The sequence below is a fragment of the Emydura macquarii genome, unplaced genomic scaffold, assembly GCF_026122565.2.
Source record: "Emydura macquarii macquarii isolate MOO-44397 ecotype Brisbane River unplaced genomic scaffold, CSIRO-AGI_Emac_v2 contig_295, whole genome shotgun sequence".
In the NCBI taxonomy this organism is placed as follows: domain Eukaryota; kingdom Metazoa; phylum Chordata; order Testudines; family Chelidae; genus Emydura; species Emydura macquarii.
In genome coordinates, this window is record NW_027130432.1 from 13,718,806 (window position 1) to 13,740,944 (window position 22,139).

A 22,139-nucleotide genomic window follows, 5' to 3' on the forward strand; every position below is an offset into this window, starting at 1 on the left:
GCCCGTACAGGCACCCGGCCACTTACACGCAGAATAGCTCTTTCCCTGTCCTAGCTCACCTGGATCCTGCTGTCAGCATGACAATGGCAGCCTGCAGGGAGTTAGACCAAAGCCACCCAGACATGGGAATGGTAACACTTCTACAGCCATTTGTGAACACAGAATGGCTCCAGAACCACGCGCTCTGACCCAGCTTTGCTAGAAACAAACTGAGGCTGTGTTGGACACCAACAAGCACTAAGCAATGCAGAGCTGGGCTGATAGGCCATCCTTCACACACACTGCTGGGGGAGGAGCACAAGTGTGAGAGCGCAGACTTACACTTCCTTCCACTCTACTTTGATAGTGTCCCTTGACTTGCTCTTAATTTCCTGTACCAGTCGCTGATGAAGACAAAAATTCACTACACAAGTTCTACACCAAATCCAGTGTCTCAGACTAACAAGTCTGCCCATTACTACGAGTCCCAAGTGAAATCAGCCTGGGAACCTGTTTCACAAGGGGACAGTGTATCCACAGGTCCTGGGTACATGCACAGATCCATAGGTGTGGTGCTTATAATCTATGCCAAATACAACGTGACGCAGGGAAAGAGCAGAGGAGATACAGATCAGGCTCACGCAAACAAGGCAATGCTCTGACGGTTCCAACTCACCACTATAATCCTAGTGCAGATATCAACCCAGGGGGGTGAAAGCAGTGCCACAGGAAAAGGAATTACTCGTCTTTTGTCTGTCTGCAGTTCTCATTGAGGAGAACATAAACCCAGATAAGACAGGACATGTACTGTATGGGACCTAACGTAACTGTCTGGAAGAGGCCAGCCATCCAGCGGCATGCCTGAGTTAAGCCTTAGCAATACAGCTGGCTAAATAGGAGCTGCTGTTCTACTTCCTAGCCAGCCCTGGCTGTGTTATGCCAGCTCTCTCCAGCTCATTCCAGATCAAACAAACACAAGACTCAGATCTTAGTGTTTCCTTTTCCAGGTGACAATCAAAGTTATGACTAAACAAGTAAGTTAAGCCAGCACATAACACTCACCCACTGTTGGGATGCAGCCAGAAAAGCCTCTCCCCAGCCGTGCCTGGATCCACCCGCTTTCCTGTGCAGGGGTCCAGTAAGAATGCAGCTGCCTTCTTTTATACCCGACGTTAGAGCACAGGGAGCAAAGCAGCAACACCTCCTTCGCCTCTGCTATCGTCTCTTCTCCCTGCCCTAAGGGGTTTGGTTGGTTTGATTTATTACAAAGGGGCAGGATACTAGTGAAGGTTTCCCTAGTGATCCCCAAATCTAACATGTTTATCCACCCCTCTCTCCCTCCCCACAGCTTCCTCGGGGCGTCGAGTGCTTCAGCACCTGCATGGGTGTCATGTTTAGGTCGTGCTCAAATCACCCCTTGGGAATGTGAGGATTTCCAACTGGCAATGCCACTAGTCTGGTGAGAAGCAGACACAGGTACAATCACATTGTCAGATGTTACAGAATTCCCCAGCAGCTTCAAGGAGCTGATCAGCGCTCACACAGAAAAGGCGACACAGGACGATAATCACTTCCCTGGTTTTATTAGGTGAAGAACAATGCGAGCGGCATGTTAGCAGAGACTGCACGGGACTGCTCCCTTCAGCAAGTCAGGTTCTGCGGCACCACATAAGAGTAACAGTTCAGGAACATCAAGGTTCCAAACCAGCAAGGATAATGCAGGGGCTGGGAGGGAAGATGCCCACATTGCCACTTGTGCTGGGAAGTAGACCACACGTTGGAGGGATTCCCTAAAGAACTGTGACATGAATCACGAAAGCAGCTGTGGAAGAGGGGGACGTGGTGACAGCTGGCAGGACAGAAACTCACCTCCAGAGAAATGATTACAGGCACAGGGAGTTAATTAGGGAATGTAAAGACTAGGGAATATAAACACCAAGAAAGCTGTGTCAAGAGCTAGCAAAAGAGGTTTAGGGAGACCTAAATAAGAAAAGGGAGAAGGTAAGCAGCAGGAAATGGGAAAGATGACATTAGACAATAGCTAAACTCTGATGTCATACTGTAGCACATTTGGCAATGGGAAATTTGTAAAGCGGATAAGGTCGTGGGGAGGTAGGATGACTGAAGAATGGGAATCAGGATCTGAGAAAAGCTCTTCACTTATTTGCTTCCCTTTCTGAAGTCAGGATCAAACCTTCACTGAGCGTCTAATGAGATTTCCAGTGGCACAGAATAGGAGTCAGCCTGCCTGGAACTGTGAAAGCAGTTGTCAATAGACTGTGAGCTTGGCCAGAGACACAAAGTTCTGGACACAGAGTCACCCGCACATCCAGAGGAATATAGCCCTTTGCCTTCCAGCACATAAAATGGCAGATGTAGATTATCTGCACCCACAGACCTGTAATTAGTCTCAAACTTAGAAATATTTTTTTGGAATTCCTTGAGAAAAGGTCACATTTTTGAGAAATGAAAATTCTCAGACACCAATGTTAGTAGAACAAGAAAAGCGCCCAAAATTGCAGAAATCTTGGAGATTCACAGCAACGACTGGAAGGGCTCTTTCCAGATCTTGCCCTTGGCATGAGGGAGCCCTTTGTTCTTGAAACAGACTGGCTCGTTCAACCTATCACCCCCCACCTGGAGTTGTGTGCATGCAAGAAAGGAAGAGAGGACAGCATATCAGATAGCAGGCTCTGAGGTAGTCTGCTAACATTTTTGTACAGAAATGTGGGACAAGTAACTGAGTCAGCTTGAATTCTACAGAACCAATTAAATGCAGTCCACAAGTGAAAGGTCAATGATGAGATGTTACACACGTAAGAATTAAAATGATTCAGGCTCATGGTGCCAAGGCACCGTTTCTCTTGCAGGACAGCAGGATCTTTACTACTACAGCTGGTGTTAACACGAACCCCTTAACATAGGTGCTAGGCAGAAGCCATACGTTTTAATACGTTTCAATACTGCTGCAATGACGTGCAGTTTAAAAGATGCAGGGCCCTATGCATGTGATGCTTACATATAATAAACCTGGAGTCCGGCACCTGCATTTTATAGGAGATTGCATACCGAAGCGTGCACTCCACTGCATGTAATTGTTCTCTCATGGTGGTAAATATTTATATAGCAGCTTTTGTCCAAAAGCCGCAAGATGTGCAGAGTCTTGCTCCTACAGCTACAAAAACCACAGACCTCTGCCTCTTGAATTTCAGATTTCCCACTACTAGTAGTAATAGGGCCTTTTATCTTTTATCACCTGGGCCATTGGAAGGCAGGACAATCACACATCTGGTACATTTCAGTAATGCATTCAGAGGGATTTTCACCCTTCAGTTACCAATCTGTTCAACCAACCTTAACTCCTGTCCTGGGAAACATTTGAACTAAATGAGGCTTTTTAACCTTTTCTAAATGGTTTGACATGCCCTGGTAGGAAACTGAACAGGAAACCCTGAGGAATTTAGGAGCTTAACATGATCCTTGATTCCCCCAGCAGACTTTGAAAGCCAACTACTCAATCTCCAGCCTTCTTTGCTCTATAACTTTAGAAAGGAGGCAAAGCTGGAAGGAAAGCAAGAATAAATCCACAGGACCTGTTGCAAATTTAGCAGGGATGATGGGTTTGATGGGGACTATTAGATCTACAGCAGATTTTGCAGACTAGAAAGTCTGCAAGGAGGAGACCTAAGCCTGGGGGCAGGAATCAAGGTATAAGAACATAAGAATGTCCATACTAGGTCAGACCAATGGTCCAGCTAGCCCAGTATCCTGTCTTCTGACAGTGGTCAATGTCAAATACTTCAGAGGGAATGAACAGAACAGGGCAATTTATCAAGTGATCCATCCCGTCGTCCAGTCCCAGCACCTGGCAGTCAGGCTTCGGGACACCCAGAGCATGGGGTTGCATCCCTAACTATTCTGGCTAACAGCTATTGGTGGACCGATCCTCCATGAACCTATTCTTTTGTCCTTCACAACATCCCCTAGCAATGAGTTCCACAGGTTGACTGTGCATTGTGTGAAGTACTTACTTATGTTTGTTTTAAATTTGCTGTCTATTAATTTCATTTGGTGACTCCTGGTTCTTCTGTTATGTGAAGGGGTAAATAATACTTCTTTATTCACTTTCTCCACACCATTCATGACTTTATAGACATCCATCATACTTCCCCACCCCTCCCCAGTCATCTCTTTTCCAAACGGACAAGTCCCAGTCTTTTTAATCACTCCTCATATGGAAGTTGTTCCATACCCCTAATAATTTTTGTCGCCCTTCTCTGTACTTTTCCCAATTCTAGTATTCCTTTTTTGAGATGGGGTGAACAGAATTGGATACAGAATTGAAGGTATGGGTGTACCACGGATTTATAGTGCAGCATTATGACATTTTCTGTCTTATTATCTATCCCTTTCCCAATGGTTCCTAACATTGTTAATTTTTTTGCCTGTCACTGCACATTGAACAGATGTTTTCAGAAAACTATCCACGACTCCAAGATCTTTCTTAAGTGCGAACAGCTAATTTAGACCCATCATTTTGTGTGTAGCTGGGATTGTTTTCTAATGTGCATTACTTTGCATTTATCAACATTTTCTTGCACAGTCACCCTTTGTAACTCTTCACACTCAACTTTGGACTTAATTATCTTGAATAATTTTGTATCATCTGCAGACTGTGCAACCTCACTGTTTGCCCCTTTTTCCAGATCATTTATGAATATGTTGAACAGCACTGGTCCCAGTACAGATCCCTGAGGGGCCCTGCTATTTACCTCTCTCCATTCTGAAAACTGACCATTTATTCCTACCCTTTGCTTCCTGTCTTTTAACCAGCTTTCGATCCACAAAAGGACCTTCCCTCTTATCCCATGATTGCTTACTTTGCTTAAGAGCCTTGAACACCCTTTCTTGACATGGCACAGATGCAGCTTGCTAGCCAGCTAAGTAAGCTAACAAACTGCAGTTCTGCCAGCTGGAACTGGCCTAGGGAAAGGCTGAAATTCTGCGTGTACTATCTCAGCTTTGGCTCAGACTTCTGTGCCCCGGCACATCCCATTCAAGAATACAACATGTGCCCCCACACACTATTCATTCAAGTAAACAATATCATTGCAGAGGGAGCGTGCTTGGAAACCAGCTGCACTTCTGGTTTCAGAGCAATCCCTTAATGAACCCAGGAGTTCTGCATTGCAGGGTCAATGTGTTCTCTGTACACTATCATCTCAACAGACACAGAGGAAGCAAAAGAAACTGCGACCAGGGTGAACTTCAATGCCCCATTACTGCCCCTTCCCTTTTTGACAGCAAGAGGGCAAATAGAAAACTAGCACAAAAGAACAGATTTGGGGATGGGCCAGAGAGAAGTGTGGGAATTTTAACTCAAATAGCCACAATTCTGAGCAGAATGTTACCGCACCATACGCCACAAAAATTTCCCACAGGGTAATGCATCAGATGGTGGTGCTTGAGACACTGGGAGACCTACCCAGAGTGCTACATGTCTTCTGCTGATGCTACTGGCTCTGCGAGGATATGTTGCATTGGCAAAGGCAGCCACATGTGAACATTCTGCCCAAAGAGCTATTGGCAGAACTTCTCCTGTCTATGCTAGCACTGAATTGGGATAGTCTAAAGGGGTCCAGGTAGAGCAAGGTATTTGACCTGCTCAGAGCTGGCACCCTCATGCAGGCACTTGGGATGTTCATGATATTTTACAAGCATGGACGGACAGCATTTTACAAGTGTTTCTGTAAAAGATGCTTGAACTGGTGCTGTAAACCCAAAAAGCAGTCATGTGATGTGGCTTTAAAGAAGCAGAACAGATTTAAGGAACAAAAGGAAGGTGTCCAAGAGCCTGACCTTCACGCATGATAAACATGCCTGGCAGAGAAAAGCTGGACACACCATTGCCCCATATCAAGAGCCAGATGCTGAGGTGAACAGGCAATCCAGGGAGAGTGACGCACCTTAGCGCTCTCAGATGACTTGCAGTTAACTCACCAAACCCTGTTCTCAATTGCTCGTTGCCAAGGCGCAGTGTTGTTTGCTAAAGAAATAGCTTGAACTATTGGGCAGTGTTTTATTCCGTACTTACTATCACAATAATGCTCTCAAAGCTTTTATTGAACTGAATTATGTAATTTTATTGTCCACCGTACCTTGGTAAAAGTAAACATCACCAATGCTGTGTGTATCTAGGAAAGCAGCAGTGCAAGAGTGTTGACTGAAGGTTAAGCTAATATTCTCCATCCAATTTGCCATTCATGTGCTGACAGTTTGGTAGTGAAAAGCATCCCTCTCTCGTGCACTTGTTATAGAGCCCTCTCTCCTAGAAGGGAAGTGAACCCTCAACATGGCCCTTTCTAAAGAACTAACAGCTTCTGTAATATCAAACTGGGATGCCTGCTTTCACACCCATTGGAAGAAATAGCTCCTTTAGTCTAGAGGTAGCTGGGTTGTATAATAATTTCCAGCAAATAATGTGGACGCTCACTCCTAATGTGCATGAAAACGTGGTTTTCGTTGGACAGATGTGGGAAGTAGAGGGGGTGGCTGCAATTCAGGATGGTATTGTCCGAGAACCGCTGGTCCCATGAGCATTTTCAAACCGAAGCTGTATGCAAATGGTTTTTACACAGTGTTGTTACTGCTTCCTTCAAAGTCCTTGGATCATCTTCCGCAGTTCTCCTGAACAACCTTCTTCAGCCAGCTAAACCAAACTTGTCATTTCTGCCAAAGGGGCTTGTAAAGCTTTTATTGGGAAGTCTGCAGAGCTCCTAGAATAATGTTTGTTTTCATCCCCAAACAAAGATTCAAATACCTCTAAACTGAAAAGCCTTAAGGCAGCCTTAATTATAGTGCCACTAAAAAAGCGTTCTAAGAATTGCATGGGTCCACGTGAACCTTTTCCATTTGTGCCAAGGATTTGGGATTCCTTGCTACGTTAGCGACAACATGGTTTCCCGCACTGTATGCTCACACTTGTGCGGAGTTCTTGAAAATAGCTGGGATGTGCAGTTTAGCACCTGTAGTGTCAAGAAAGGTCTGCCTCTCAGAGAACACTACCCACTTCTTGACTCTACATTTCCAGGCAGCAATGGAAAGATTTTTGTTCCATCAAATAGCATTGTTGTAAGACTAATTTCAATTCAAAGTTGAGAAGCAGAATCCAGGTCTGCCCAGTGAAGTGGAGGAGCAGAAGTAGGTTGGGGAGGGAGCAGGGGAGAGTAGTGCCAGCCAAAAAAAAGTTTCTGCAGAGTGGGAGCCTCTTAGAAAGTAGCTGTCATTCACTGACCAGAGACAGTCCACTTGGCTCTAACAGCCACCACTCAGGGTATGTCTTCACTGATGGTGGCAAATTCACCGCCATCAGATCCATCTATCCAGATTCATTGAGCAGTCAGTGAAGATCTGCTCAATCGATCCAGAAGTCGACACGTTAAAACCACCCCCCTCAAGTAGTGTAGCACTGTGTCAACGGGAACACAAGAAGAGGAGTTACAAAGTCAACGGGAGTTATGCAAGCTACTCCGGCAGTACACACCTGCGGCAGAGAAAAGAGGAGAAAAACCAGGGACCTATAAGCACAGAACTCCCAGGCCAGGGCGCACCTGTCCCATCTCCAACAGTGGCCAGCGGAAGGGGGTGCAAGAAACACCACGGTGGGCAATTTGCCATGGCCTGCACAGAGTGGAAATTTCTCCATAGCAGCTCCAGTGAGGAGCTAGGTCTTCGCCTGAGTCCTGTATAAAACGATTGTGGATTTTACTACCAATTTCATTGTTTAATGCAGCTAAGCTCAGCCACAACTGTATTTTGTGGCCATGAGTTCCATGGGCTCATTGTTCCCCATTACACGTCTTAACATGTTCCACTTTTCAGTTAATGTCTTTGTTCATATATTGTGAGAAAAGGTGAGGAGTTCTACACCACTCATTAGTTTGGACACCATTCTGTCCCCTCACAAGAAGCCTTCCAGGCATCTCATTTACCTATTTCTACCCTTTCCATTTCTGAGGTACGGTGACTGGAACCTAACAGCCTTCCAGGTGTTGCATAGCAATGCTTTTTCTGTATTCTCCACCCCATTTCTTATGCACAAGTGAGATTACTTGCTCTTTGCAACCACTGCAACTCACTGTGCAGCAATGCCCAGGTTCTTCTCTGGATAGTCATTGTTATTTAGAACCCAGTAAGGGGTTGCCCTTTTAACCCAGCCTGGGTAGCTCCCTCAGTCTTCTCCAGAATTGACTAACCCAAATGACTATGATTTACCAATTTTGCCACCTCACTGCCTACCCTCCTTTTTCAGATCTTTACTATATTAAGCGTGGCTCCTCGGTAAAAGATAATGCCCAGGCCTAGGGGGATGTAGGACCAGCTAGAGCAAGGGGATTCCACAACACACGGGTCTGCCAAGGAGACACAGATATAAATATCTCTGGCCACAAGCAAGGCATTGACAGAAGACACACAATAGGAGTTCAAAACAAAGATGGAAGGTCCATTGACTGAGGACACAAAGTAAGGGACCTGTATATTACAGGGAGTTTGACCCCACCAGGTGTGTCTGCTTCGATAAAGACATTAAGCTATGCAAATGCAGAAGGCAGCTCGTGAGAGTTAACCTTAGCATCCGTAGCATCAGTAATATCTGAGGGAGGCCACCGATGACAATCCTACGTTACAGCAGTATACTAAGTGTAATCCACTTCACAGAAAAGCTTTACCCCAGAGATAATCTGATCAGGTTAAGACTGACTATTTGGGAGCTATCCCAAACACAGAAATAAAGATTCTATCCAAAATTTATGAAGGAACATAGAAAAGAAACAGGACAGTGAATTCCGTCAGGCTAATACAAAGAACAAAGCCCTTACATGAAGTCAGTGCAGCAGAACACTGAGAACCGCCTAAAAACACTTCCATCCCACAAGTCAATATATATTTGTTGAATTCAGGAAGTGGTTTTGCTGCTTCAAGTACACTTAATACCTGCTGTTGCTGCCCTACAACATGACTCTATAAATACTCTGAGCCAAACAGTCAGCTATTTGTGAGAGCTGGGATTTTGACAGCCAGCTTGTGCCTATGAGTCTGAAAATTATTACAAAGGCAAAAAAGAATCAGGAAGAGACACTCCTTGCAATAAGAGAGATTGATTATTGACCACAGAAGAGTTCTATAACAAGGTCACTAACCTGGAGGTGGCAGGGGTATTATCAGAGATTGCAGCCAGTATAAGAACAGTATAAAAACGATCTCTGGAGTCAGAAATCATCTTCTCCCAAGCACTACAGAAGGATGGCAAATGACATTCACTAAGGAAATAACATACGAGTTCAGAGTGGTTACATCAGACAAGTGTCCACTATGCCATGTGTTGAAAGGCTATCACAACTAACCACCACCCACCCACCACACGGAAGCTTCTAGCTGAGATAGGCACTTCCTACTGAGATGCAACCAAATCATTGCTACTCCCCTAACTAGGGGGAGAGGAGAACTACTGCTGGATGGGGAAAAGCAAGGATCTGGAAGTGACACCAAGAGACTCCCGAAGTTTAGACTTTTTGTCTAAAGTCACTATTGAATAAGGACATTTCCAGTGTGACCTTCACTGGATGCTTTTCACTATGGAGAGAGTTCAACCATCTCCCCACCTCTTTGGCAGTTAAACTGAATCCTCATGTCCTCACACTAGGGGCTCTGCAGACTCCCCACCTCAGCCCTGCACTCTGCTCATTCTTCATGCTCCATGCTCCTTTTGAGGTAGATTTTCAAAGGCACATGAGAGCTGGGCACCACCTGTTGACAAACTGCACTTTGTGTCTTTCAAAATCTTGCCTTCTCTTCCCATCATGTGTGTGTGTCATGCTGCTCCTGTCCCTCTTCCAGTGCTCTCAAACCCCACTTTATTCCCAATGCTCATCACAATCCCATGCTGTCTGCACCTCTCCCGGATCACATCCCCATCTCTCCTTCAGCTCACCACTCTTAGGAGTCCCTTCCAGAATAACATGACAGATTCCTTCCTTCCCACCCACTCCAGTGCCTGTTACCTTTGTGTGCCGTGTTTCTCTATTCAGATTGGTCATCTCTTTCAGCCAGGCCCACCAGGTCTCAATTCTCAAGTGCTATATGCTGAGTGATGGAGCCATACAAATGTTGACTGAAAAGTGGCTGATGTGAAGTGCACATAAACCTCTCTTTTACACTGGGTTAACAGGTCACTAGCACTGATGAAGTATCTTAATATCAGCTGATAAGAAAAATCCTCTGCAAGATCATGTTGCAATGTTCTGTGTCCGAGAAACTTCTCCCCCTCCCCATGCTTCTGCATAGTGCTGAGTCCACACAGGAGACCATGGCAACTTCCCTGGCTGGCTTTGCAGCACACAGACTACACACAGCTCCACTGGCTGGACTGATACATTAATAAGTAACCCTGCTTCGCTGGTTGTCTCCTTTAGAAATCAAAGCTCTGAGATGAGGAACATGGTTGACATCTCTGCTCCTCAGGCACCATGGAACCCACTGACCATCAGGGCAAAACCTGTCTAGGCCAGAGACAGAGCTTTCTCGGGAGCCAGTGAGAGTCTGTGAAACAAACAATCCCAGGAATTAAGGTTCATCCCAGACCTCCCCAGCTTCTGCGGTAAGTGCCAGGCTCAAGTCTCCAACTGAAAGACACTCAGCAGTGTGACACTGAAAGAAATCCCGCAAAGAACTACCAAAACAAACCTTCCTGTGTGCACCCAATCTCCCTCTCAGGAAGGGAGAGGAAGACCCATACGACAGGCGAGAGTCGCCTCACTTAATGCACACCTGAAAGGCACCTCAATGCCATGATGACAAGGGCAGGATAGAAACCTGTAAAAAATAGGAAGCCAGCTCAGGGGAGCAGAATTCATGTCCAAACTCATTCCCAAGCTCCCCAGCTGGCAGGGCTGGGAATAATACTAAGGCAGCAGCACTTTCTAGCAACGCGGAAGGCCAACATGAGGGCACAGAAAACAAACACTAAAGACAGGGCTAGAAAGCAATGTCACTTTCAAGAGAGATCGGTTGTATGCTCTTCGGATCAGTTTGCAATCAGTCATAAAATGTTTTCACTGTAGGAGATGTTTGTTTTAGTGCATTCATTCCCTGGCAAAGCAACTATAAAAAACCAATGACCGGGCAAAGGAACACACCGTAATGACTTTGGCAAATAAAATCTGGAATGATCAGGCAAGATCAGGACTGCACCAGGCTAAGTTCAGAAAAGGCAAGGCACAAAATGAGCTTACACTTAGCAAAGGACATAAAAGGCAGTAAGAGGGTTTGGAAATACCTTAGGAGCAAGAGAAAGACAAGGAAGTGTAGATACTTTAGTTAGCAGGGAAGGAGAGTTAATGACGGACGACAACATGAAAGGTGAGGTGTTTAATACCTGTTTTGCTTCACTATAAACATTAATGATGACCAGATACTCAAAACAATGCCAACCACCAGGGGGAAGGTATGCAAGCCAAAACAGGGAAAGATCAGGTCTCAGAACAGTTAGCTATTATCCTTGAAAACTCGTGCAGGATTGGTGAGGTCCCAGAGGACTAGGGAAGAGCAAACCTGTCTTTTTTTTCCCCTCCCTTCTCCCCCCCACCCCCCCCCCCCCCCCTTTTTTTTTTTTTTTTTTTTTTTTTTTTTTTTTTAAAAGAGTATCCAGGGAATTACAACCCAATCAGCCTAACCTCACTACCTAGAAAGATAATGGAACAAATTATTAAACCATCTGTAAGCACCTAGAGGATAATAGGATTTATAAGGAATAGGCAGCATGCATTAGTCAAGAATAAATTACACCAAACCAACCTAATTTCCATCTGTGATGGGCTTACTGGCTTGGTCGATGGGGGAAGCAGTAAATGTGATATATCTTGATTTTCGTAAAGCTTTTGACGTAGTCCTTACATGATATTCTCATAAGCAAGCTAGGGAAATGCGGTCTAAATGAAATCACTGTAAGGTAGGTGCACAAGTGGTTGAAAGACTGTACTCAAAGTGTTGTTAATGGTTCACTGTCAAATTGAACCACATCCCAGAGGGGTCAGTCCTGGTTCTGGTCCTATTCAATATTTTCATTAAGGACTTGGATAATTGTGTGGAGAAAGTACGCTTATAAAATTTGCAGGCGACACCAAAGTGAGTGGTTGCAAGCACTTTGGAGGACAAGATTAGAATTCAAACAAACAAGGGAAGTGATTATTCCCCTCTATTTGGCATTTGTGAGGCCGCATTTGGAGTATTGTGTCCAGTTTTGGGCCCCCCTCTACAAAAAGGATGTGGACAAGTTGGAGAGAGTCCAGCGGAGGGCAACAAAAATGATTAGGGAGCTGGAGCACAAGACTTATGAAGAGAGACTGAGGGAACTAGGCTTGTTTAGTCTGCAGAAGAGAAGAATGAGGGGGGATTTGATAGCAGCCTTTAACTACCTGAAGAGGGGTTCCAGGGAGGATGAAGCTAGGCTGTTATCAATGGTAGTAGATGACAGAACAAGGAGCAATGGTCTCAAGTTGCAGTGGGGGAGGTCTAGGTTGGATATTAGGAAAAAGTTTGTCACTAGGAGGGTGGTGAAGCACTGGAATGGGTTACCCAGGGGGTGGTAGAATCTCCATCTTTAGAGGTTTTTAAGCTGCGGCTTGACAAAGCCCTAGCTGGGATGATTTAGCTGAGGTTAGTCCTGCTTTGAGCAGGGGGTTGGACATCCTAGCTGACCTCCTGAGGTCCCTTCCAATTCTAGTATTCTATGATTCTAAACAGGGCCTGTTTTTAGTCTTGGGGGGGAAAAGATTTGGAGGTGGGTGGGGGGGAAAAGAACCTGATAACAGACTTTATAACAGCCCTTGACATATGTGAAGCGGACAGTGATCCACTGAAGGTAGGACAAGAAGTGATGGACTCAATCTGCAGCAAGAGAGATTTAGGTTAGATATTTGGAAAATCTTTTGAACTCTAAGACTAGTTAAGCTCTGGAACAGGCTTCCAAGGGAGGCTGTGGAATCCCCAACACTGGAAGTTTTTAAGAACAGGTTGGACAAACACCTGTCAGGTATGACCTGGTTGTAAGTGGTCCAGACTCAAAGGAGGGGACTGGACTAGATGACTTCTAGAGGGCCCTTTCAGCCCCACATCTATGTGATTTTATGGTTGCCCCATGCTATGGAGAAAGCCATCCCCATCTTCAACTCTAGTCACAGTACTGAAGCCAGCTGCCAGAGGCGCACACACACACACACACACCGGGCCAGTGTACCACCACCTGCATCTAACTGGGAACTACATGACACAGGCCTATCACAGTGCTGGCTGAGCCTTCCGAGGGGGGACACGGCAGTACTCCCGCTCTGGCACTGGGATGCATGCACAGCTGCACTTCACAAGAGGCCCAAGGGAAGAATGTCTGCCAGGTCCCTCTCACTGCCAGGTCTGACATGTCTGATGGTAAGATTTCTCTGTTGACCTAAGTGGAACTTAGAGATGGAAAAATACCAGTACAAGTTATTACACTGCCATCTTTGGGGAGCTCACCATCTTTTATGATTAAAGATGAATGGTGAATCACAGGGGCCTTCAGCCAGAGTCACACACTGGAGACTTAAGGCTGCCTGTAGCACAATGCCCTTCTGATGTCTGCGAATTCCAAATGAGTTTTCTAACAGAAGTAATACTATTCCAAGCGTGGGGTGATTCCACATTACACATTCCACGTCATTCTGACATCTAGATACACTGACTGCTAAACTAAGTATCCGTGGTCACCTCTGCATGAGTGACTAAGAGGTGGTTATATTTGTTTTGTGTCAACAGAACCCCAGCCAGTAATACATATATAGGACAACACTCCGATGAAGCAGCTCGGGCTGCTAGGCAATATAGCTGAGACACTCACAGACGCATGGAAGTGTACATTTAAGCCATCTCAGAAGACATCCCCCTACTTCTCCACCTCTTTCCCTGGTCATAGCCACAGCCCACGCACTGCAACTTTACACCAGACATTCAAAATCGAAATAAGGCGCACATTTTTAACAGTGAGGGTGTCAACCACTGCAACACACTACCGAGGGAAATGGTGGATTCTGCATCTCATGAAATCTTCAAATCCACCTGGGATGGCCTTTCTGGAAGACACTTGAGTCAAATGCAAGTTATTGGGCTCAATGCAGAGGTAAGTGGGTGAAGCTCTCTGGCCTGTGAAGGACAGGAGGTCAGATGATCTAATGATCCCTTCTGTCTTAAACTATCAATCTATTAACTCTGCCTACTTCGATCCACCCTTTATTGCATTACTCTTCCCCAACACAAGCAGTGGTGGATGTTTGGTTCAGTACTGGGCTGTGTTGGGAGAGGGCTGACGGCAGTTAGAGCAGTGCTGGAAAGCTGGCCCCCCTACTGGGGCAAGGGTAAGGTTATGGCATGTGGTACTGTGGGGTACAGTAATTGTGTTAATAGTAAGGAGTGTCTGAACGGGCAGCAGAAGGAATGTGCTGTTTGTTAGGTGGCTTACCTACATGGCCCTCGTTTTGTGGGTTTGCAACAGGTACATTATACAGCCCTAACTCTGTCACAGCCAAGTCTGGGTTTTAGTTTCCCAGCGATTTTTTTTATTGCTTAAGTTAGGGGCAAGAAATGCAGCTATCCTATTGGAGGACTGCCCTCCTCTGCTGTGGGGAAAAATGACAGACAGTGTGGTTTCACAGGACTGGCCTTCAGTCTACAGTTCACAAGCTTCTGGTCATGACCAACAACAGCTAAAATATCATCCCAAATCCCTTTAAGAACCCATTGCACCAGATTGCCTCCAGAGTCACCTCAGTGATGTTGTGTGCAGACAATGTTTTTTAAAAGAATGTCACCAATGAAAGATGGGACTACCAAGAACAAATTTCAGCCAGGGCCCACTTTAAAGACTTCCTTTTAGAAGTATTTGAAAACAGAAGACTGCACAGACAATTCAAAGGGCATAAAACGAATAATGTGGTGTTTCAGACCGAAAGGCCGTGCTAACAGAAAAACCAGAATCAATGCATCATATTAAGCCTGTTTTTGAACCCTAACTATGGAGTTGCTACTAAGTGCCGCCACAATTTTTGGTACTTTAAAACAGCCAATTTCCCGAACAAAAAATGACAAAAATTGATTGGAAAGAAAAGTTTAATCAGAGATGTGAATGAAAAATCAGGAGTTGTGTAAGAACACTTTGTGAGATGCCTAAAAATCCACAATTCCTCAGCCACAAAAAATGTTGCTTCCAAAAAAAGCTCTAAGAGGTACAGAGAACTTGGGTGATTAATAATTATTAATTCCCCCGGCCCTTAAAAATCAGAAAAGCTATCCACCTCTGTTTATCCCAAAATAGGATCTACCAAGTAAGTAAAGACAATAGAAAAATAATTCATCTCATGTGAGACACTCTGTCTAAGGACTTACAGATCAGCTAAGATTAGAAATTCCACTTCCCAAGAACAGAAACTAAAATGGCTGAGTATTGTTAACTGCCCTGGCAAGAATTTCTCATAATTGTATGTGGATAAAATCTCTTTCACCCTCCCAACCTAGCTAGAAAGAACTCCAAAAAAATGACCAAACATTCTGCTTTGTGGCCCACTACAAGTGGATCAAGCAAGGGTGGAGGGGCAGGAGGGGTGGAATGTGAAGCTGAGTTAAACCTTCTAGAAATAATTTGTGAGATTGGAGGTCAAACAGGCACTGTCAACACAAGAAATGCAAATCACGTTTTCACCCCAAGTGACAAACTATACATCTGTTTTCTCTCCTCATGTTTTCTCTCCTCATGTCCTTCACCCCAAATTAGAAGCTGCACATTTGACTGCCCTGTAATCAGACAAACTCCCGCTATAAGTGGATAATGTTTATTGTTCTCTTGTAAGCCCTAAATAATGTGAAAAGCTCCTATACAGTCAAAATGCATGGAATACAAATGATTGTTGCATTTTAGAAGAGATAGGCATTGTATAGCACAACAAGGAAGGATGAAGATAATCACCAAGCCAGGGTATCATTTTGATTTATTAAACGACATTGCTTAATTCCAATTAATAACATGAGCGAATACTAAAATATAATCCTTAAAATGAATCAAATATAAAAAGCCTCCGATCAGAAAAGAACTGAATACATTGGTTACACACTGATGCCATCTTTTGGATGCCAGCAGAAGCAGCAGAGAAACAGAGAGCTGAAATCTGAGCACTGAGATGGTAAACAGCCAACAGAAATCAACAGGTCCCCTCCAAGAAGCTTTGAAGCCAGATGCATTAACCTGAGGTCAAAGTGTGGGACCCCAGAGCCCACTGAACCCCCATGGATGGCCTCTCTCCTTGTCCAGCATCTCAGCGTTGACCCACAAAGCTGCAGAATCCCCAGTGTGACGGACTCCTGGACCAGCTACATGCAAAGGACTCTACTCTCACCCACAGGTTAACAAGATCAGAAGAAGTAGTCAGATTTCATTTTAAAGACTATTTCCCCTTTTGTTCTTTAACATATGTAGCTGAGGGATATCTTACTGAGTGCACACACTTTAGTGAGATCTCACATAACCACATTTTAGATTTTAACTAATGCCATATGCATTCCCTCCTTTGCAAGTCCAAGCAAATTGGCCTAAGAGAGAATTGAACAATAACTTTAAGCAATTCCTTTTAATAGCCTCAATTTGTCCCTTTTTTGATCAATGTGTTCAAAGTGCAGGACCCAGACATTCCCACAAGTGCCTTAAAGACAAGCACATTCTTACTCCTTGGATAAATACTGGAAGTGGGATAAGTGTGTTTGGTACTAAAGAATTGATGATTATTATAACTATACTAAAAAATCTTGGTGATTTGCATTGTTCTTTGGTATAACTGCAGAGCCTCTTACAAATCTGTGACAATTGCTTGCAAGACTATATTAATGTGATCAGCACGCACCTAGAACATTGGTTTTGTCTACACTTGATTGGTGAACTGTTGATGGTATGTTGATGTGGTTCTGGGTGAATTTACAAATTATTGATTGGTTAAGAATAACCAAGTGTTCTGATTCAAGAAATACTGTTCTAGTTAAAAGGTGACCTGAAAATAATCTAGTGTTATAGTTAGTAAACTAATGCTTCCAGGATTCAGTAAGAAGGGGTTATCCTATTAGATTCAGTCTAATATTGGCTATAACACTATCCAATTAGATTTCAGCTTTAAAATCTAATTGGTATTTTGGCAAATTTATAAATTTGACACTCTTTCCCCCCCCCCCCACGCTTACAAAGTGCCATCAAAAATGGAAATTAGGGGCAGCTGATGGCAGTGAATATAAATTAAGAAGTGCAGACAACTAATAAAGGACACTGAAAAGGTTTCTGTGAAAAATATTTGGCCTGTAAGGTCAAAAAAAATACCAGAACAAAAATAATCTTACCACTGGTTATACCTACTTATAGATAGTAAGTTCTCAGTAATAAAGCAGAGAAGGCAGAAATGCTCAAAAAACTGGATAATGTATCACAATAAGAAGGTACTTTCTATTCCAACAGCTTATTCCAACAGATCATTCAAAATCAGCAAACACGGAAAACTTGCACACATGAGTTTTTGAAGTTTACCAAGGAGCTCTATGGATCTAGATAATTTTTAATAAATCTTCAAGAACTGGGGTTAGCTTCCGGGGATAGGGAGAAATCCAATCCCAATGACAAATGGGATAAGCCAAGCAGTTATTGATCTGACATCCAGCCTAAGTAAAACAAAGTGGGTGATACAGGACTATCAAAGAATGGAAGTGTAATCTGTATCAATCAATAGGATTGTATGAAAAATAGAGCTTTTCAAATGACCTTAGTATTTGAAGAGATTACAATTTGGGTTTATTAAGGTAATGAAATATACTTTGATTTAGCACAAAAACTGATCAAAAACTAGCACTACATAAAATCAATGTAGCACATATTAAAGGGAATGTCAATGGGGCTGTTTCAAGGGGAGTCTTGCCAAGATCTGTCTTGGCCAATCTCAATTCAAAAGCTCTATCAAACATTCAGGAAAAAAATAAATTCTTGATATAGTTCATAGGGACAGACTGGTGTGGTAATAAATAATAAGGACTGGTCACATACACAGCACAATCTGGACTACATGGTAAAATAAGTACAGAAATGTGTGTATTGTATTACAGCTAAATTTGGAGTTGTAAATCTAGGAGCACAGAATGCAGGTCACACTTACCAGCTATGGGGACTGCATGCTGGAAGGCAGTGACTCTGAAAAGAACTTGGGTCATGGTGGAAGCTAACCGAACATGAGCTTCTTGCGTGAGGCTGCGCTAAGGCAGCTATCGTGACCTTTGATGCATAGACAGAGGATGTCTGAGAAGGAGCAAGGAGGAGATATTACCTCTGCATACTGGACACTGTGTCCAGTGCTGGTGTCCAAAGTTGGAAGGGTTCAGAGAAGAGCCACAAGAATGAATCAAAGAAAACCCAGTTCTACAGTGACACTAGAGAAGTTTTATCTAGTTTACCCAAGAGATGATTTAGATGTGGTGTGCTCATGGGAAGATTAAGAGCTCTGTGTCTGCCATGTGGAGCTGAAGGTAACAGCCTAATGTTCATGAGGCGGTATCAGAGAAAGATCAAGATTTTAGAATAGATCATAATGGCCTCTGCTGGTCTTAAAATCTACAAATCCACTCACAAAACCACACCACAACAGCCCACTCCCCTTCCAGCAAAGATTTCCTAGAGATTTATTTTGGAATGGCTGTAGATGAAGTGGAAGGTGCCTGTGAGGTTAGAGAATACAATGGGGGGGGTTGCAAGAAGTCTTGGACTATTTTAAGCTTTGCAGATGGCCTCTGATGAACCTTAGTGCAAGCAAATAGTCAGACTTGCACTCTGACTTATTGTTTGTTAAGGGTCAGAGCCACCCAAACACCCCATGCACACAAGACTGTTTTTTGGTGTGACCACAGTAGCATGGCAGCTAATGGGGTTTATATGAAACAGGAAGATTTCAATGCCCATGGAAAGCTTCCAAAAGGAAGATTAAGTCAATCTGTACTGAAGCAGATCTCAGCATTTGCATTAGCAGGATCTTTGGAGTGGAAGCCTTTTGAATACACATCTACCCAATGCACTGTACAGCTGACGAGGACACTACCAGCAGGATCCCCTGACAATTTCACTCTCAAACTTGCGAGACCGCAGCTGTTATGCCCATTAGGTGAGAAATGCCCTTTCGAGTTAGGAAGCTCAGCAAAATTTGCTTCCAAGTGCTGTTGTGGAGTAGGTTGTACTCACGTGATGAAGTCCAGGAAACTCGCCAATGGCTCATATGCATGGTTCCTCATGTGACGAAACTCCACCACCATCTTTTCCTTCAGCTTGTCGTCTATGACGGACACAGTAAGGGGAGAGGCTTCATTGGCCAGGAAGTTCCCATAATCTGTGCTCTGGAGGTGCAGCTTCAAATCTAAAAAGCAGAAACCACTGCTCAGGATATTACAGTAGTGCAGGTTATTTTTAAAAAACTATTACGAAAAGGAAAAGGTCCAGCAAGCACTGTGCTTTGATCCGAGTGTTCCCTCCCCTTTTCATTGGCACACAGTGACACCTGCTGTTCAGAGAGGTAGCTCTGCTTTTCTATTGTCCAATTCAGCTCACTGTAGTTCCTACCAAGTGTAAGTCCAAGCGCAAATCCAAGCGCAGGAGAAGGCCAACCATTTATCTTAGTTCCAACCTTGCTTTCCTCAAGCAATGCCCTCCCCTGTACCCTAGAAACAAATTCAGGTGTCTCAAATATATCTGTCTTCTCTCGCCTTAACCCTTTAAATTTGCACCCCTATGTTTATAGACCTGTGCGCAGATGATCTGCCTGAGTTTGATGCTTACTATCATTAGAGATGTATCTACAAGCACATTTCACATGTGAAAACCAAGCTCTTTACTCTGCCCAGAAATGCTTTGGTCTCAGGGTTCACTGCAGGCACCTTTCTCAGTGGGTTTTTAATAAGGAGAAAGTAGTAGTCAGGACTTTGTGTGGCTAACACACAGTTATAATGAAACGGATACATTTGTAAAGAGGCAGGCACGTGTTTGCTCTGTGTATGGTACAGATCAAGACATCAATTTCAGAAACCAGGGGGACCCAACCCACCACCTTGGAGTTTCAGAATCTGATGAAGCGGCAGCAAAGCCAGTTTGGTTTTGCAAGCAAGTACTGGTCATCAACTGCATCTGAGTAATACTAGAATATCGTGTAGTGTGTTATGTCAAGGTTCAGAGATGAGACTCGTGCAGAGGAGGAGGAACAGAACGTGTTTCCTTGGGGCAGGAATGCCTAATACGAGAGAGTCGAGAAAATCTGAATGATAAAGCAGGCGCACTAGTCGACTCCCTAACTTCAGCTCCCCCTGCAATGCCATCTGACCCACTGCAAGCTGCACGGCTGGCAATCAGATAACCCCAACGTGCCAAACTCTCTCCTTTGGCACAACAAACACTTTTGGCTCAAGCAAGATTTTTGATGCATCTGCAGGGGCTGTACCTGAATCCAAAAAATGTTTTTAAAAAGGTCATTTAGAATAAATCATTGCTCAAAGTGTTACTAGCTGCACTAGCACACAGTGTTCTTCTCTGCCTTTAGCTTCATCTTGTCAGAGCGTTAGTGAGGCAAGCACATTCTCCTAGGGATTCAAGGGGCTTGAGAGGGAAAGGGATAGGCAGGAAGTTAAGTTGAGCCAGATGTGAACACACTATCATAGAATCATAGAATCATAGAATATTAGAGTTGGAAGGGACCTCAGGAGGTCATCTAGTCCAACCCCCTGCTCAAAGCAGGACTAACCTCTGCTATATCATCCCAACCAGGGCTTTGTCAAGCCGCAGCTTAAAAACCTCTAAGGATGGAGATTCCACCACCTCCCTAGGTAACCCATTCCAGTGCTTCACCACCCTCCTAGTAAAAAACTTTTTCCTAATGTCCAACCTAGACCTCCCTCCCTGCAACTTGAGACCGTTGCTCCTTGTTCTGTCATCTGCCACCACCGAGAACAGCCTAGCCCCATCCTCCCTAGAACCCCCTTTCAGGTAGTTAAAGGCCGCTATCAAATCCCCCTCACTCTTCTCTTTTGCAGACTAAACAAGCCCAGTTCCCTCAGCCTCTCCTCATAAGTCCTGTGCTCCAGCCCCCTAATCATTTTTGTTGCCCTCCGCTGGACTCTCTCCAACTTGTCCACATCCTTTTTGTATTGGGGGGCCCAAAACTGGACACAATATTCTAAATGCGGCCTCACCAATGCCGAATAGAGGGGAATAATCACTTCCCGTGACCTGCTAGCAATGCCCCTCCTAATGCAGCCCAATATGCCATTGGCCTTCTTGCCAACCAGGGCACACTGCTGACTCATATCCAGCTTTTTATCCACCGTTACCCCCAGGTCCTTTTCTGCAGAGCTGCTGCCCAGCTCGTCGGTCCCCAGTCTATAGCTGTGCATGGGATTCTTTCTTCCTAAGTGGAGGACTCTGCACTTTTCTTTGTTGAACCTCATTAGATTTCTTTTGGCCCAATCCTCCAGTTTGTTTAGGTCACTCTGTATCCTATCCCTACCTTGCAGGGTATCTACCACTCCCCCCAGCTTAGTGTCGTCCGCAAACTTGCTGAGGGTGCAATCTACCCCATCCTCCAGATCATTAATAAAGATGTTGAACAAAACCGGCCCCAGGACCGACCCCTGGGGAACTCCGCTTGTGACCGGTTGCCAGCTAGACATGGAGCCATTGATCACTACTCGTTGAGCCCTATGCTCTAGCCAGTTCACTATCCATTTTATAGTCCTTTCATCCGACCCATATTTCTTTAACTTGCTGATAAGAATACTGTGAGAAACCGTATCAAAAGCTTTGCTAAAGTCAAGGTATATCACATCCACCGCCTTCCCTACATCCACAGAGCCAGTCACCTCATCATAGAAAGCAATCAGGTTGGTCAGGCATGACTTTCCCTTGGTGAATCCGTGTTGACTGTTCCTGATCACCTTCCTCTCTTCCAAGTGCCTTAAAATGGATTCCTTAAGGACCTGCTCCATGATCTTTCCAGGGATTGAGGTGAGGCTGACCGGTCTGT

General features: G+C 44.5%; 1 protein-coding gene across 1 annotated transcript in view; it reads right to left on the reverse strand.

Moving 5' to 3' along the window:
• Nucleotides 1–22,139, reverse strand: part of ATP6V0D1 (ATPase H+ transporting V0 subunit d1) — a 77,829-nt gene that overhangs the window by 14,994 nt on the left and 40,696 nt on the right. The window contains exon 2 of the mRNA XM_067552892.1: nucleotides 19,316–19,487. Coding sequence (XP_067408993.1) covers nucleotides 19,316–19,487 — 172 coding nt within the window. The remainder of the gene's footprint in view (nucleotides 1–19,315; nucleotides 19,488–22,139) is intronic.